General features: G+C 36.0%; 2 protein-coding genes across 10 annotated transcripts in view; both read right to left on the bottom strand.

Annotated features, from left to right (window-relative positions):
- The window catches only part of rab18a (RAB18A, member RAS oncogene family), an 81,490-nt gene extending 79,445 nt beyond the window's left edge, over window positions 1-2,045 (bottom strand). For 5 of the 6 annotated variants that reach the window (XR_013819298.1, XR_013819299.1, XM_079852086.1 and 2 more), the window contains exons 1-3: window positions 1,821-2,041; window positions 1,381-1,436; window positions 232-293 (exon numbers count right to left, since the gene is read on the bottom strand). Coding sequence is in view for 4 of the 6 variants with exons in the window: in XM_079852086.1 (XP_079708212.1) it covers window positions 232-293; window positions 1,381-1,436; window positions 1,821-1,888 (186 nt within the window). In the remaining 2 variants the exon portion in view is untranslated. Of the gene's footprint in view, window positions 1-231; window positions 294-1,380; window positions 1,437-1,820 lie in introns of all 6 variants that reach the window. The other variant, XM_079852084.1, reaches the window with a different exon arrangement.
- Window positions 2,046-4,370: 2,325 nt separating this feature from the next.
- afap1 (actin filament associated protein 1) overlaps window positions 4,371-12,457 on the bottom strand; it is a 53,363-nt gene continuing 45,276 nt past the window's right edge. For 2 of the 4 annotated variants that reach the window (XM_079850960.1, XM_079850959.1), the window contains exons 11-18: window positions 12,211-12,356; window positions 10,352-10,469; window positions 9,972-10,205; window positions 7,933-8,053; window positions 7,294-7,458; window positions 5,907-6,097; window positions 5,618-5,782; window positions 4,371-5,472 (exon numbers count right to left, since the gene is read on the bottom strand). In XM_079850960.1, coding sequence (XP_079707086.1) covers window positions 5,446-5,472; window positions 5,618-5,782; window positions 5,907-6,097; window positions 7,294-7,458; window positions 7,933-8,053; window positions 9,972-10,205; window positions 10,352-10,469; window positions 12,211-12,356 — 1,167 coding nt within the window. In that variant the 3' untranslated portion in view covers window positions 4,371-5,445. The remainder of the gene's footprint in view (window positions 5,473-5,617; window positions 5,783-5,906; window positions 6,098-7,293; window positions 7,459-7,932; window positions 8,054-9,971; window positions 10,206-10,351; window positions 10,470-12,210; window positions 12,357-12,457) is intronic. The other 2 variants (XM_079850962.1, XM_079850961.1) reach the window with 1 other exon arrangement.

The following is a 12,457-nucleotide window of genomic DNA, read 5'->3' as shown; positions in this document are numbered from 1 at the left end:
AAAAGAGTAGATTTCCTTTAGGGAATAAAGGAAGGAACAACACTGTCATCTTGTGGTATGTTAGTGAAACACAGCCAACCGTTTATACATGTATGTCCCATTCAGTAATGTCCAAACTAATACCTGTTTTCCTGGAGAATAAATATGTAAAAATAGTTAACCTACCCAAAACATAAATCGGTACTCCTCTAAACTCATAAGACAGAGAGATAAACATAGCTGACTACTCACCCATATTGCTAGCTTTGCTCTGTTTCCATCCACAGCCAGGGTTTTCACCTTAAAATCAACACCTTATGGAAAATAAATTTAAGTTTAAAACACGTTGAAAACATTTTTGTGCTGTGTGTGAAACAGACACATTTGGACAGGTAAAACATTTCAAAAACAATTCAAATATATATATGGAAATACAGTCTAGATGCTTTATGAGGTTTATGGTAAAACCATACATATTTAGTGAGGGAGATTTAATTTTTGATGGACCCAGATATTTGTCAGGCAACAAGCCCAGAGAGACTAAAGTTAGAAAGACCAGAATTTACAGCTGAATGGGGAATTGTGGGTTTATTGCATACAGATAAAAAAAAGAAAATAGGACGACTCGACCACCTGTCTCATCACTCAACAAAGCCACATCACTTACAAACATAAGTGATTTACATTCATAAAAGAAAAATGAAAGTATGCGTAAAGTTGACAGGGGAATAAATCTCTCAGCACTCTGTGAATGAAAGATCTGGAGGCATGAAATACTCCTGCATTTCAGCACAGCACTGACAGATTTACCAGAGGAAGCCAACGAAGGAGATCTGGACTGTGGTTTGGTTTGGATTGGGGGGGACATTGAAAAGAAAACGGCAGTCACACCAACACACGTCAACCTAAATGTGTCAAAGTGACGGCCACGGCTTTGACAACCCATTCGTTTCCACAACATATAAGGTAAGAACCGGTAGATTATACATTGATCTTCATTGTAAAGACACTAGTGAAAAGCGTAGCTGTTAAACAGGATTTGACAAGCATAAATATACTTTTCTCAATATTTCAAATTTTACTTTTATTTCCAGAATTTCAACAATGCCAGCAAAGCTGTTTTTCAAGAAAGACAGCACATACAAGTCTGTGATCTGTAAACAATTCTACTCTAGATGACAATTAAAGCACAGTAATCAATATATAATACTCTATTTTGTAATATATTGTATAAAGACTTTTTTTTTTTTTTACATATCAGACACTCAAAACACAATGTGACTGTCTGTTTTTAGCTACAAAGGATGAGAATACTACTGTGTTTAAACCTATGTTTTTATGTGTGCTGGGCCTCTATCAATCTTAGCTTATTTATAGTCATATATACATTTACACACTTACCAATTGTAGCACCAATTTCTGGATCAAACGTATCATCTGTAAATCTTAAAAGAAGACTGAGAGAGAGAGAAGAGGGGAAAGGAAATGTGGTTGGCAGCTTAGTATAAAGCATTACAAAAGAGACTTTACTGTTCTTCTTAATAGAAACAACTAGACATTTACAAAGTTGCCCACATCTGCATATATATATATATATATATATATATATATATATGTGTGTGTGTGTGTTATGTGTAATGTGAATTTGAGAAGAATAGATAAATTTAGCCCATTTACAAACATCCAGAGCCCAATGCTAGGTGAGATAGTTTTAATAAGCTAGAGATCTAAAGCTAGGTGAGATTGTTTCAATAAGCAGCTCGTGCAGTGTGTGAGCTGTTGTTGCTCTTATTCTATCAGCTGACATCTGTAAACTTTAAGTCTCCTAATATAATACATACCTGGATTTGCCCACCCCGCTTTCTCCAATGATCAGTATTTTCAGAGTGGTCAAAATATCCTCATTCATCTTTATCGGAAAATTCCACTGCGTGCTAAAAAATACTGTCGATGTAAATAAAATATTAAAATGGAAGGAGAAAACTATAATTCGAGGGTTAACGTAAACGTTTCTCTCTTCTTCGGTAAAATCTCTCGATGGTGATAAACATTTGAGAAACACAGTTCTGCCCTCTAGCGGAGGTTTTCCATTTATTTGCAGACGTTACAATTTACAAAGTACAATCGTTTAATTTGTTAATTTCAAAATTTTGTGCCTAACATACAAATGGAAATCCCCCGATATTTCTATTTTTTATTACATTTTTAAAAATCTTTATTTAAAAACTACTGTTTATTTGAAAATTAGTGTCACTGCTGATTGGTCCAGATTCAGCGATGAGAAAAGTAACAGATAGCAGGTGACACAGCCACATAAATTGAGAAATCTGAATATTCTGCACTTGAACAGTCATTGCCAGTGAGTGAAAAACTTTAACTGCAGTCGAAATAAAAATACACAGTGAGGAGTTAAAATATGAGAATTGTTTTTACTCAAATCGAAATGGGCAGATATAAAATAGTTATTTTGAATGTTTAATCTGCGTACGCATGAGGTCGCCAGTGTTCTGTGTGAGTCACTCACTGGATTTAATGACGCCAGAACTACTCTATGTGGGATTCTGTTAATGTCAATTAAAGGAAACTTTACATCTTCCTCTGTGACTAGATCGTTGTGAAATAAAATCTGAGCAAAATTCAGGCTCTGGTCATTTTTAATATAATCAGTATGGTGGCGTGACACCACAGCCTATGATGAGTACCTGGCGCCTGCCTGACGTATAAACGTTGCATCGGCACAAAAATTGCATTGAAATGAAATGTGCGTAGGCAATTTTCCACGCACATATCGGGATTTATTAAAAATTGCACAAATTGCATTTATAGCCTGCTAGTGCTATCTCATATTTTCCTAATGTCTTGTATATATATATATATATATATATATATATATCTACAAGACAATATATATATATATATTAAATGCTTGAAGAAAAGAATCACGTAGATGGTAATATACATCTGTTTAAATTATGCAATTATGCAGATGACGTTATACAGAATAAAACTAGGCGTTTTAAGCTCCATATATGGTCATTTCGGGGAGGAGATGCACGTGCGCACAATCTACCGCTGACTGGGTTTTATAAAGGGAATTTTGCGCAGGTTCTGTGTCGTACACTACTGGATAACTACATGGTTATATAATATTTCTGAAAACTTTTGTGCGTATGTAAACTTTAGGATGAAATATAGGGAAAGTCACTGGGACTGTAAATAGTTTCATAAATATGAAAACGTTGCCAGCTGTGGTCTATCGCGGCATTTACAGTGAATAATACAGACACTGGTAGTCCTACATAGTCATACACACACAAGAACATTTTTTAAAAGCAGTTTATTTCTATGTACAGTCCTTTTGTTGCCAAGTTGACAACAGTCATCAGCAAAATAAAACTGAGTAATACATAAGGTGCAAAACAAACAATTGTTCAGTCTTTACTCCAACCCTCAAAGCAAAATGACATTTAAAGCAAAACTGTTCACATTCCACATTACTTTATTTCTCCAAAGTGAGGCTGAAAGCGGACTCTACCTAAAGGTTTTATTTTTAGTTTTACTGTGTCAAATCAGTAAATCACTCTGACCAAAGAATAAGCAGTTGTGCAGAAAGATTGAAGCATCCCATCTACTTTGAACTGGAGACAAAGATAACTTCTAAAGAGATGTCTCTACATACCAAGGTTTCATCCAGAGCTGACTTTTACAAAATGACTGGATAAAGAAAAGCTCTAAAGACCTATGGGCCCCCAAGTAGAAAAAGTACAATTATATTTACACAGGACCCTGCGTGTAGCGTAGCTTGAGAATATGTAGCCTCAAATCGAAAGCTGAACTTTACTGCACAATAAACAAAGAGTTATAAATGTGCCTTGAACATTAATATCTAAATTAAGCACCAAGACTCCATGATCTGGCTGAATTAGGAGTGAACGGTTTAAGCACAGCTTAAAAGCACCATTTTCAGTATGTCAGGTGACTGGACTTTTGAATGGTCAAAACAAATCAGGATGCTATAGCCTGAACTCTTCATTCTTTTGTTCAACCAAACATTTGGTTTTTGGAAGCAAATAAGATTACTTACAAACTCTTACACCTGCACATGCACAAATAACAACTGAATGAAACTTCACATACTGTATGCGCGCTTCTTTGTGCTAGCATACAGTGCATGTTTAACTGTCAGTGTATGACGCATTGCAGTTTCAGTGCAGTGGATGCAGTGTGTTCGGTGGAGGGGAAGTGCTGTACTTTCAGACCCAGTTTCCAGAGCAGTCGGCCAACGGAGGACCACACCCTGGCCTGAGCTGCCCTGTTCCCCATGGGCTGCTGTTACCATAGCCAAAAGTTTGGCCTGACCACTGGATTGAAAATAATGGGCCAGACACAGAGGAGGAGGAGACGACGCTGGTAAAATACTTTCATACAGATTACACTATTTCTGAAAAGAACAAGCTTTGAGTGATCACGTTCTGTAATTTACATTTATCTTAAGACATAGCTGCTCTCTACAACTAGTGTGAAGCCAAATGAGAGGCATTACTAAACATCAACAGACAAACACAGAAAAGCTTATATTTACTTAAACATTTACAAATAAATACTTGGAGATTTTGTCTTCCATTAATGGCTTCTTGTTGAAGAAATAAACAGACTTATAGACTTTTAAGTGATTACCAACTGAGACCAGTGAGCTTTGCGCGCATAATATTTAGATTGTAAGTTATGGACCATAACATAATCTGACATGTTCTGTGTTCATGTCATGATAACAAAGAAATCTCTTCTGCTGCAAGGCTGCATTTATTTGATCCAAAACACTGTAATAACATTTCATAATATTACTGTTTTTACTATGTAGAATAACTGATTTCTATTTTAATATATTTTAAAATGACGTTTATTCCCGTGGTTGCAAAGATGAATTTTCAGCATCATTACTCCAGTCTTCGGTGTCACATGATCCTTCAGAAATCATTGTAATATACTGATTTGGTGGTAAATAAACATTTCTTATTATAATCAATGTTGATTATTGTGAAAACTGCAAAAAAAAATTAGGATCGTTTTGTAACATTAAATGTCTTAACTGTCACTTTCGATCAATTGAATGCATCCTTGCTGAATAAAAGTATTAATTTCTTTAAATATAAAAACGTGTAGTGTTTTTGTATTGTTATAGTTTAGTACTGAAATTTGGTATTGTGGCACTGCTTTTGTCCCCTCATTTGTAAGTCGCTTTGAATAAACCCGATACATGTAAATGTAAATTAATAGCTCTAGTCAGACCATAGTCCAATGATAGTGCTATAATGATAAAACGGCACCGGACTCAGTCAAAGTCTTCCAGAATTCATTCTGGAAAATAGTGTCTATGGTTCAGTCAATTCAATTTCAACATCACTCATATATGGACAAAATTAAATAAATAGATATAACGAAAGTGAAAACTTGGAGGAAAAGAATTTATGTGCCAGATTTCATCTCCCATTCCTGCAAAAAAAAAAAAAAAAAGAATACAGATTGAGTTCATAGGGGAAAATATATGCACTGTTAACATTCTAAAGTAAATGCAATTGGAGGCTCTTGCTTTTATTACATATGTGATGTGTAAAATAAGCGTTGTGTAGTTACTGACCTTGGCTTTCCTGAGGACGTGTCCTCGCACAGGTGAGGCTTTCTGTTGTGTCTGGCGGCGCAGCAGAGACGCGCTGTTGACTGGCAGAGAGCAGGTCTCAGTGTCACTGGTGTCACAGCTGGAGATGGGCGAGTTGTCCACCGTTCGCCTCATTAACACTGGAGACTAAAGACAGACGAGGCATTTTGATACTTGCTTTTCTTAATCACCAAGAACTGAGCGCGACACAAACCTACAGTTAGTATTACATCATGTCTATATTGGAGAAATTGTTGCTGTTTTTCCAGACCTGTGGGCTGGAGCTGCCCGTTTTGGGTTCAATGGTCAGGCCCAGGGTGACGCCACCATTCAGGGCTTTCTTCAGACTCTCCTTCACCTCCGTCAGTTCCAGCTCCAGACTGACTCGTTCATCCTCTTTCAGTTTGCATTCATCCTCCACTTTCTTAAGTCTCTCTGTCAAAGATGCCTGAGAACGCTTGCCTGGGTGGAATAAACAGAGAGTGAGGTTATAGCTGTCATTTAAGAGACAATTTGCACTACTGCTGCATTTCATTTTCTGCTGCTGAATTTAAAGTCACATGGAAAAACATGTTATACAGATTTGTGTGCCAAATCAAATGTGTTACAACTTCTGAGGAGAGGCATACAGGGAAAAAAAACAAAGAGAAAATCATGTCACACCTGAAAAACCTTCATGACTGTATGTCAAGGGCAGCAAGTCTCTAAAAATATCAGAGTATTGTATCTTTTTATGACAAGGGTAGTTCAGGTTGCAAATAGTCGTGTGGTATAACCCTCAAATAACAATGATATTTTATTTATGAATGAATACCCTTTTACATTTTTTTTTTTCTAATAATCATTAAATGTGTGCACACAGGTATTTAAGGTATAATGAAAATATGTTTTTACTTTTGCACATGAAGGTTTTACTAAATCCATAAGAAACCAACATAAATACAGAGAGTATATTCTAAGTACACTACAGTTTAAAAGTTTGGGGTCGTTTATTATAATTATCAATGTTGAAAATAGTTGTGCTGCTTAATATTTTTGTGGAAACTGTTATGCATTTATTTTCACGATTTTTTTTTTATGAATAGAAAGTTCAAAAGTCAAGTCACCTTTATTTACATAGCGCTTTATATAATACAGATTGTTTCAAAGCAGCTTTACAGTGATAACAGGAAACCGATACATTTCGGCTGTTGCTCAGTCAGTTTAGTGTTGATTCAGTTCCGTTGTAAACTGAATCTATAATCTATATGAAATCTATCATTTAATCTATAAAGCAGTTCTGTAAAAAATTATGTCATCAGTGACATACATTATTTGAAATAAAAATCTTTTGTAACATTATAAATGTCTTTACTGTCATTTTTGATCCTTTGAGCCTTCTTAAAGAAAATCGTATTGACCCCAAACTTTTGCACGGTAGTGTATAAGGAAACTATGTTTTACTTACTTTTCACTTGATGGTTAAATCACAATTTTAGAGTATAAAAGAAATGAAAATGTTATAAAAGTTTCTTTTTAAACATATGAAAATAACATGAATACAAAGAGCTAATTTCTACAAACTTTTTAAAATAGACTTTTATAGTCCTTTTCGTAACACTCTAAACTGTCATTGACACTGACACAGATTCAATCAAACTCAAATGCTATATCCTCACCTGTGTTGTTCTCTATAGCAGTGCGGAGGTCCTTCCTCTCTTTTTTCAGCTGGGTCAGGCGGTTTCGAATCTCCTGCTTCCTCTTCATCAGCTCATCCTCTTTCGTTTGGAGTTTCTTGGCATCTGCCTCCACTCTGTTTTTCCCGTACTTATACTGATCCAGACCTGTGAAGGTTAATGAAGCATTATAATTAAAGTAAACCATTAGAAAATCTTTTGGATTCAGACTTTTTTTATGGCATTAACGGCCACAAACGCAGATTAAAAGGCAGGCAGAATGTACAGTGTACCAAATTCAAATATTTGCGAGTCCACGTAAATGGCCACTGGATAGTTACGATGTCTGTGACTGACTGACTGCCTGTCTGAAATGGAATTTGGGGTGATTGAGTTTACAAAAGCGCATGTCAATAGATCCACTGCTGTCTAACAGCACTGCAATTTCCACATACCGGCATTCTCCACAAATCTGTGTGGCTTCTTTTTCCTTGAAAGAAATTAGTGGTGTAATAGCTAGGATAATGGATGCAGACTTAATGTCTGCTTAGTTTTGTTTCAGCGAATGTCCACTTATAAAAAAGGAAGAGCTCATTTTGAGATTATCTATCAGATGTGCTCTCGTATGTTAAAATCTCTTACTAGAGTTGTTGCGTTTCACTGGCAGAGTGCTGCTCATTCCATTGGCCTTTTTGGGTTGGTTCTTGTCCAACTTCTGCTTTGCAGCGAACCCATTGGTGAGCAGGCCTTTCTTTCCTTTCAGCTGATTGGAAGAAAGAAACGTACGTGAGCTTTTGAACACAAAAAAAGGTCCAATTGATACGTGGGCTACTAACAAACTGATATATAAGAACTTTGGTTTCGCTGTCAGCACCTGTTACATTTTAAGTGTGTGATTTGTGATTTAGTTCTAAGATTACTACTTCATACAGATACCTTCACAATCTATTGAACCACACATGTTGCTAGAGGGGACATTTTATTTTAGTTATCCTATAAGTTGGCAGAAACCCTTTTCTCTATCCCTGTCCTATCAAATTCAAGGCCATGGATCCACACAGACATGGGTATTATATAGATCAAAAGCAGTCATTTCTGGATCTGGGTGGTCTATAATGCATGCACAATGCAGCATACACTGTGTTTATTTCCATTCTATGTTTGGTAATAATATTAACTTAAAATACGAATGAGATAAAGATATCCACTGTTTAATATATACTGCAGGGCTCGACACTAATGCTTGTGTTCTTGTTGAAGGGGCAACTGAATGAGAATTTCACTTGCCCAACTGGACCTAGAAGCCTGATTAAAACATCAATAACAAAAAATAACTAGGGAAGCACCAAATACATGAGAATGATTCTGATTTTACTGGTGGTAACAAGGTTGAAGCCAGTTGAGGCTTGCACTTGCTTCATTCTTGAATGAATCAGTTGTTTAAACAAATTGTTTAAATGGATGAATGAAGGACTCATTAAGACAGTAACTTGCCACTAACTATTTGCGTTTTAGATTTATATTTAAAAGAATAATTGCATTTTTTCCAACATTTCATATTTGTATAAATATATATAAAAAATAAATAAATAAATAAATAAAACATTAATTTCATAGCAATATTTATGCGCTTTTAAATTTGCAGTGTAAATGTATTCATGAGATTTATTAAACAGTCTCTTTAAATAAATCTAAATGTCAAGATGAATTTGGTTGATACAGAATTTCATTTCATTGGTAATAGCCCTTTAGTGTCTTATTATTCTAAATTAATTTCTTGATCAAATTTAAGAATTTGACATGAAAGATAAAGCAAACATTTAATAAGAAAAATTGCTTTATAAAAGGTAAAACATTTCCTGTAAATCCATTTAAGAGGGCAAATATGCTGATTAAAGTACGAACTGATAGAACACTGATAAGAATATTACTTCAGTAAAAATAAAGGTTCACCTAAAAATGAATATTTTCCCATAATTTACTTACCCATAAGTCATCCTTGGTGTATATGACTTTCTTCTTTTAGCCCAAAAAAGCACATCATCCATCATAAAAAAGTGTTAATAAAGGCCTTCTGAAGTGAAGTGAAGCTTTCGGTAACATCCGTCTGCGCGTTCACAAGAGAGTCAAGTTCCAGCGTATGACGTAGGATGCAGGAGTAGTGTAAAGCTTAGGTGAGAGTAGATACCTCTCGCTGACTAGGCAACAAACTCAAACTTATCCGTCATTCTAATTTGTGACTGGTGTTTTATTTTTCTCTATCCTCTGCTCTTCCGCGTTCATCAATACGTCATGCGTTGGGTCAGAGAGGTCACTCTTCGGCCGGAACTCGACTCGCGTACAGAGGCCAGTGATTCTAGTTTATAAAGTCATCAATATGGATATTTGTCTTACAAAAACGTTTCACCATTTCACTTCAGATGGCCTTTATTAACACACTGGAGGCGTACGGATTACTTTTATGATGGATGGATGCACTTTTTTGGGGCTTCAAAATCTCAGTTACTATTCACTCCCATTATAAAGCTTGGAAGAGCCAGGATATTTTTTATTTTAACTATGATTGTGTTTGGCTGAAAGAAGAAAGTCATGTACACCTAGGATGGCTTGAGGTTAAGTAAATTATGGGTAAACTAACTCTATAATCTCAAGCACTGACTGTGTTAGCCTGGGTTAGTCACCTGGTTAGTTTTAGTATTAGCAGATGAAGGAGAGGAGGAAGAGGACAGAGATTTGGTGGAGAGCGGTGTGTTGTAATGCCCTGTGGAAGATGACGGACGGATGGATTTGGGAGAGTTGCGTGCTGCTAGTTTGGGGGAGGGCATGTTTTCATAAAGATCTGTATTCTCATAATTAGACTCTTCTTTCCAACGACGGTCCCCTGAAGCTGGGGTGGAGTAGTGCGCATCTGGTACCTTCCGTATCGCAAGCGTGCAAGCAAGAGAAAAGTGATTAGAAGAGAAAGAGAGAAGTTAGGGAGGATCAGGAACGGAGAGGAGTTAGGCAGGATCAGAAATGAAGGCGAGAATTTAATGGATTTAAAGGTTGTGAAGTTGCATACCGATCCATTGATGCAGGGCACATCATCATAATGCAGAGCGACCCCTGAGGGGCAGGCGTAACCATTGACCGGGTTATCCAGGTATGGGTTTGGAGAAACTGCACGCTTACTGGTGAAACTGAGAACACATACATACGTTCATTACTACCTGTACATATACAAATGTCACAGAGAACTCCAACTCTAACTTTAAACAGTACCGTTAGGGAAGATACTTCAAAACTGTAGCTTGAAAAGCTACAAGCCACTCGTGGTATAGTCGAGCTACTATAAAAACTAAAAAAAACAAAAACAGTAGCTATTAAGAGGGGGAATATATTTTAAATATATACATCACCATTTAAAAGTTTGGTCTGTAAGAATTTAAGTTTTTGTAAAGGCTGCATTTACTTGATCAAAAATGCAGTAGGAACAGTAATATTGTAAAATATTATTACAATTTAAAATAACTTTATATATTTTAAAATGTAGTTTATTCCTGTGATGGCAATTTCTAGCAGGCATTACTGCTCAAGAAACATCTCTTATTATTATCAGTGTTAAAATAGGAATGAGATAAAGATATCCACTGTTTAAGATACTGCAGGGCTCGACATTAACACTTGTTGAAGGGGCAAGTGAATGAGAATATCACTTGCCCAGCAGTTGTACTGCTTAATATTTTTCTGGAAAGTGTGATACATTTTTCAGGATTCTTTAATGAATAGAAAGAAAAGAACAGCACAGCATTTAGAGAAAACTTTTTTAACATCATAAAAGTCTTTACTGTCCCTTTTAATCAATTTAATGAGTCTTAGTTGAGAAAAGTATTCATTTCTTGTAAAAAAAAAAAACTTTTAAATGGTAGTGTACAAATATGTGTATATATACAGTATATATCAAATATGTTACATATTTGTATATATACATTTATACAGTAGTCAACATTTGAAGTGGATCAAACTGTTGACTACTGTATATATAATGACATATAAATTAATGACAGAAATATTTCTCTAGGAAGAGAACGAACATATTTCAATTAACAAACTCTCTCCAAATGAACAAGTTGAGTAAAATAAATCAGACTTTCTAAAGCTATATTGTACGATAGAGTTTAAGAGAGCATGTTTACTACCTCAGCTCACTTGGCTGTAAAGCTATGTCTGCAATACATGTACGCTACATATACATTTATTCATTTAGCAGACGCTTTTATCCAAATCGACTTACAAATAAGAACAATAGAATCAGTAAAACTAACAATAGGACAACAATATGCAAGTGCTATGACCCTTCCCAGTTTAATCTAACACAGTACATGTACTTTTTTTTTTTTTTTTATAAAGATAATAGATATAGAATAGAAGAAAAAGTGTTAGTATTTATGGATCAAGTGTTGCCGAAAAAAAAGATGCGTCTTCAGCCGTTTCTTGAAAATGGCCACAGACTCAGCAGCTCTGGTGGAGTTGGGCAGGTCATTCCACCAGCAGAAAAAGGTCAGAGAAAGAGATTTTGTGCCTCTTTGAGATGGCACCACAAGACGGCGTTCACTTGCAGAGCAATACAATGTGACATGAAAAATAATACTGCTACACCACCAGAGGTGTAAAGTCCAGGTTCAGAAAGTAAAAGTCCTCCTCAGTATTTTGTTCCAATCACCTGGATTTGCTAATTAGCACAGTTTTTCAGCCAGGAGATAGAACTAATTAGTGAAATCAGCTGGCTGAGTTCATGGGTGGAATAAACATATGGCAGGACTTTTACTTTCTGACCCCTGGACTTTACACCTCTGTCACCGCTACATGTTGAAAAAAGTAGGTTAGGAAAAAGTTACTAGCATGCTAATAAAAATATTTTTAGCACTACTGGCTTCTCACCAAAATGACTGCTTGGCCAGTTGAATGACATTCGCAGTGGTCTCTACGTCAATGTAATCGTAGTGCAGTGCAGCAGGATCTGTAGTGGAGCCCGTTTCGGCCAGCAAGACCCCCAACCACCTTCCCATACTCTCAGAGGATGAGGCCTGGTGGGGAAAAGAGTGAGGGAAGACGCAATTAATGAGTGTCAGTGGAATATGAGACAAATAAAGCACTAATCTATGCAATCTCTGCAAATCCACTCTAC

Source organism: Squalius cephalus (assembly GCF_949319135.1).
Source record: "Squalius cephalus genome assembly, chromosome: 19".
NCBI classification, from domain to species: Eukaryota; Metazoa; Chordata; class Actinopteri; order Cypriniformes; family Leuciscidae; genus Squalius; species Squalius cephalus.
Note: the sequence above shows the minus strand (reverse complement) of the source record. Positions and strands in the feature narration are given on the sequence as shown.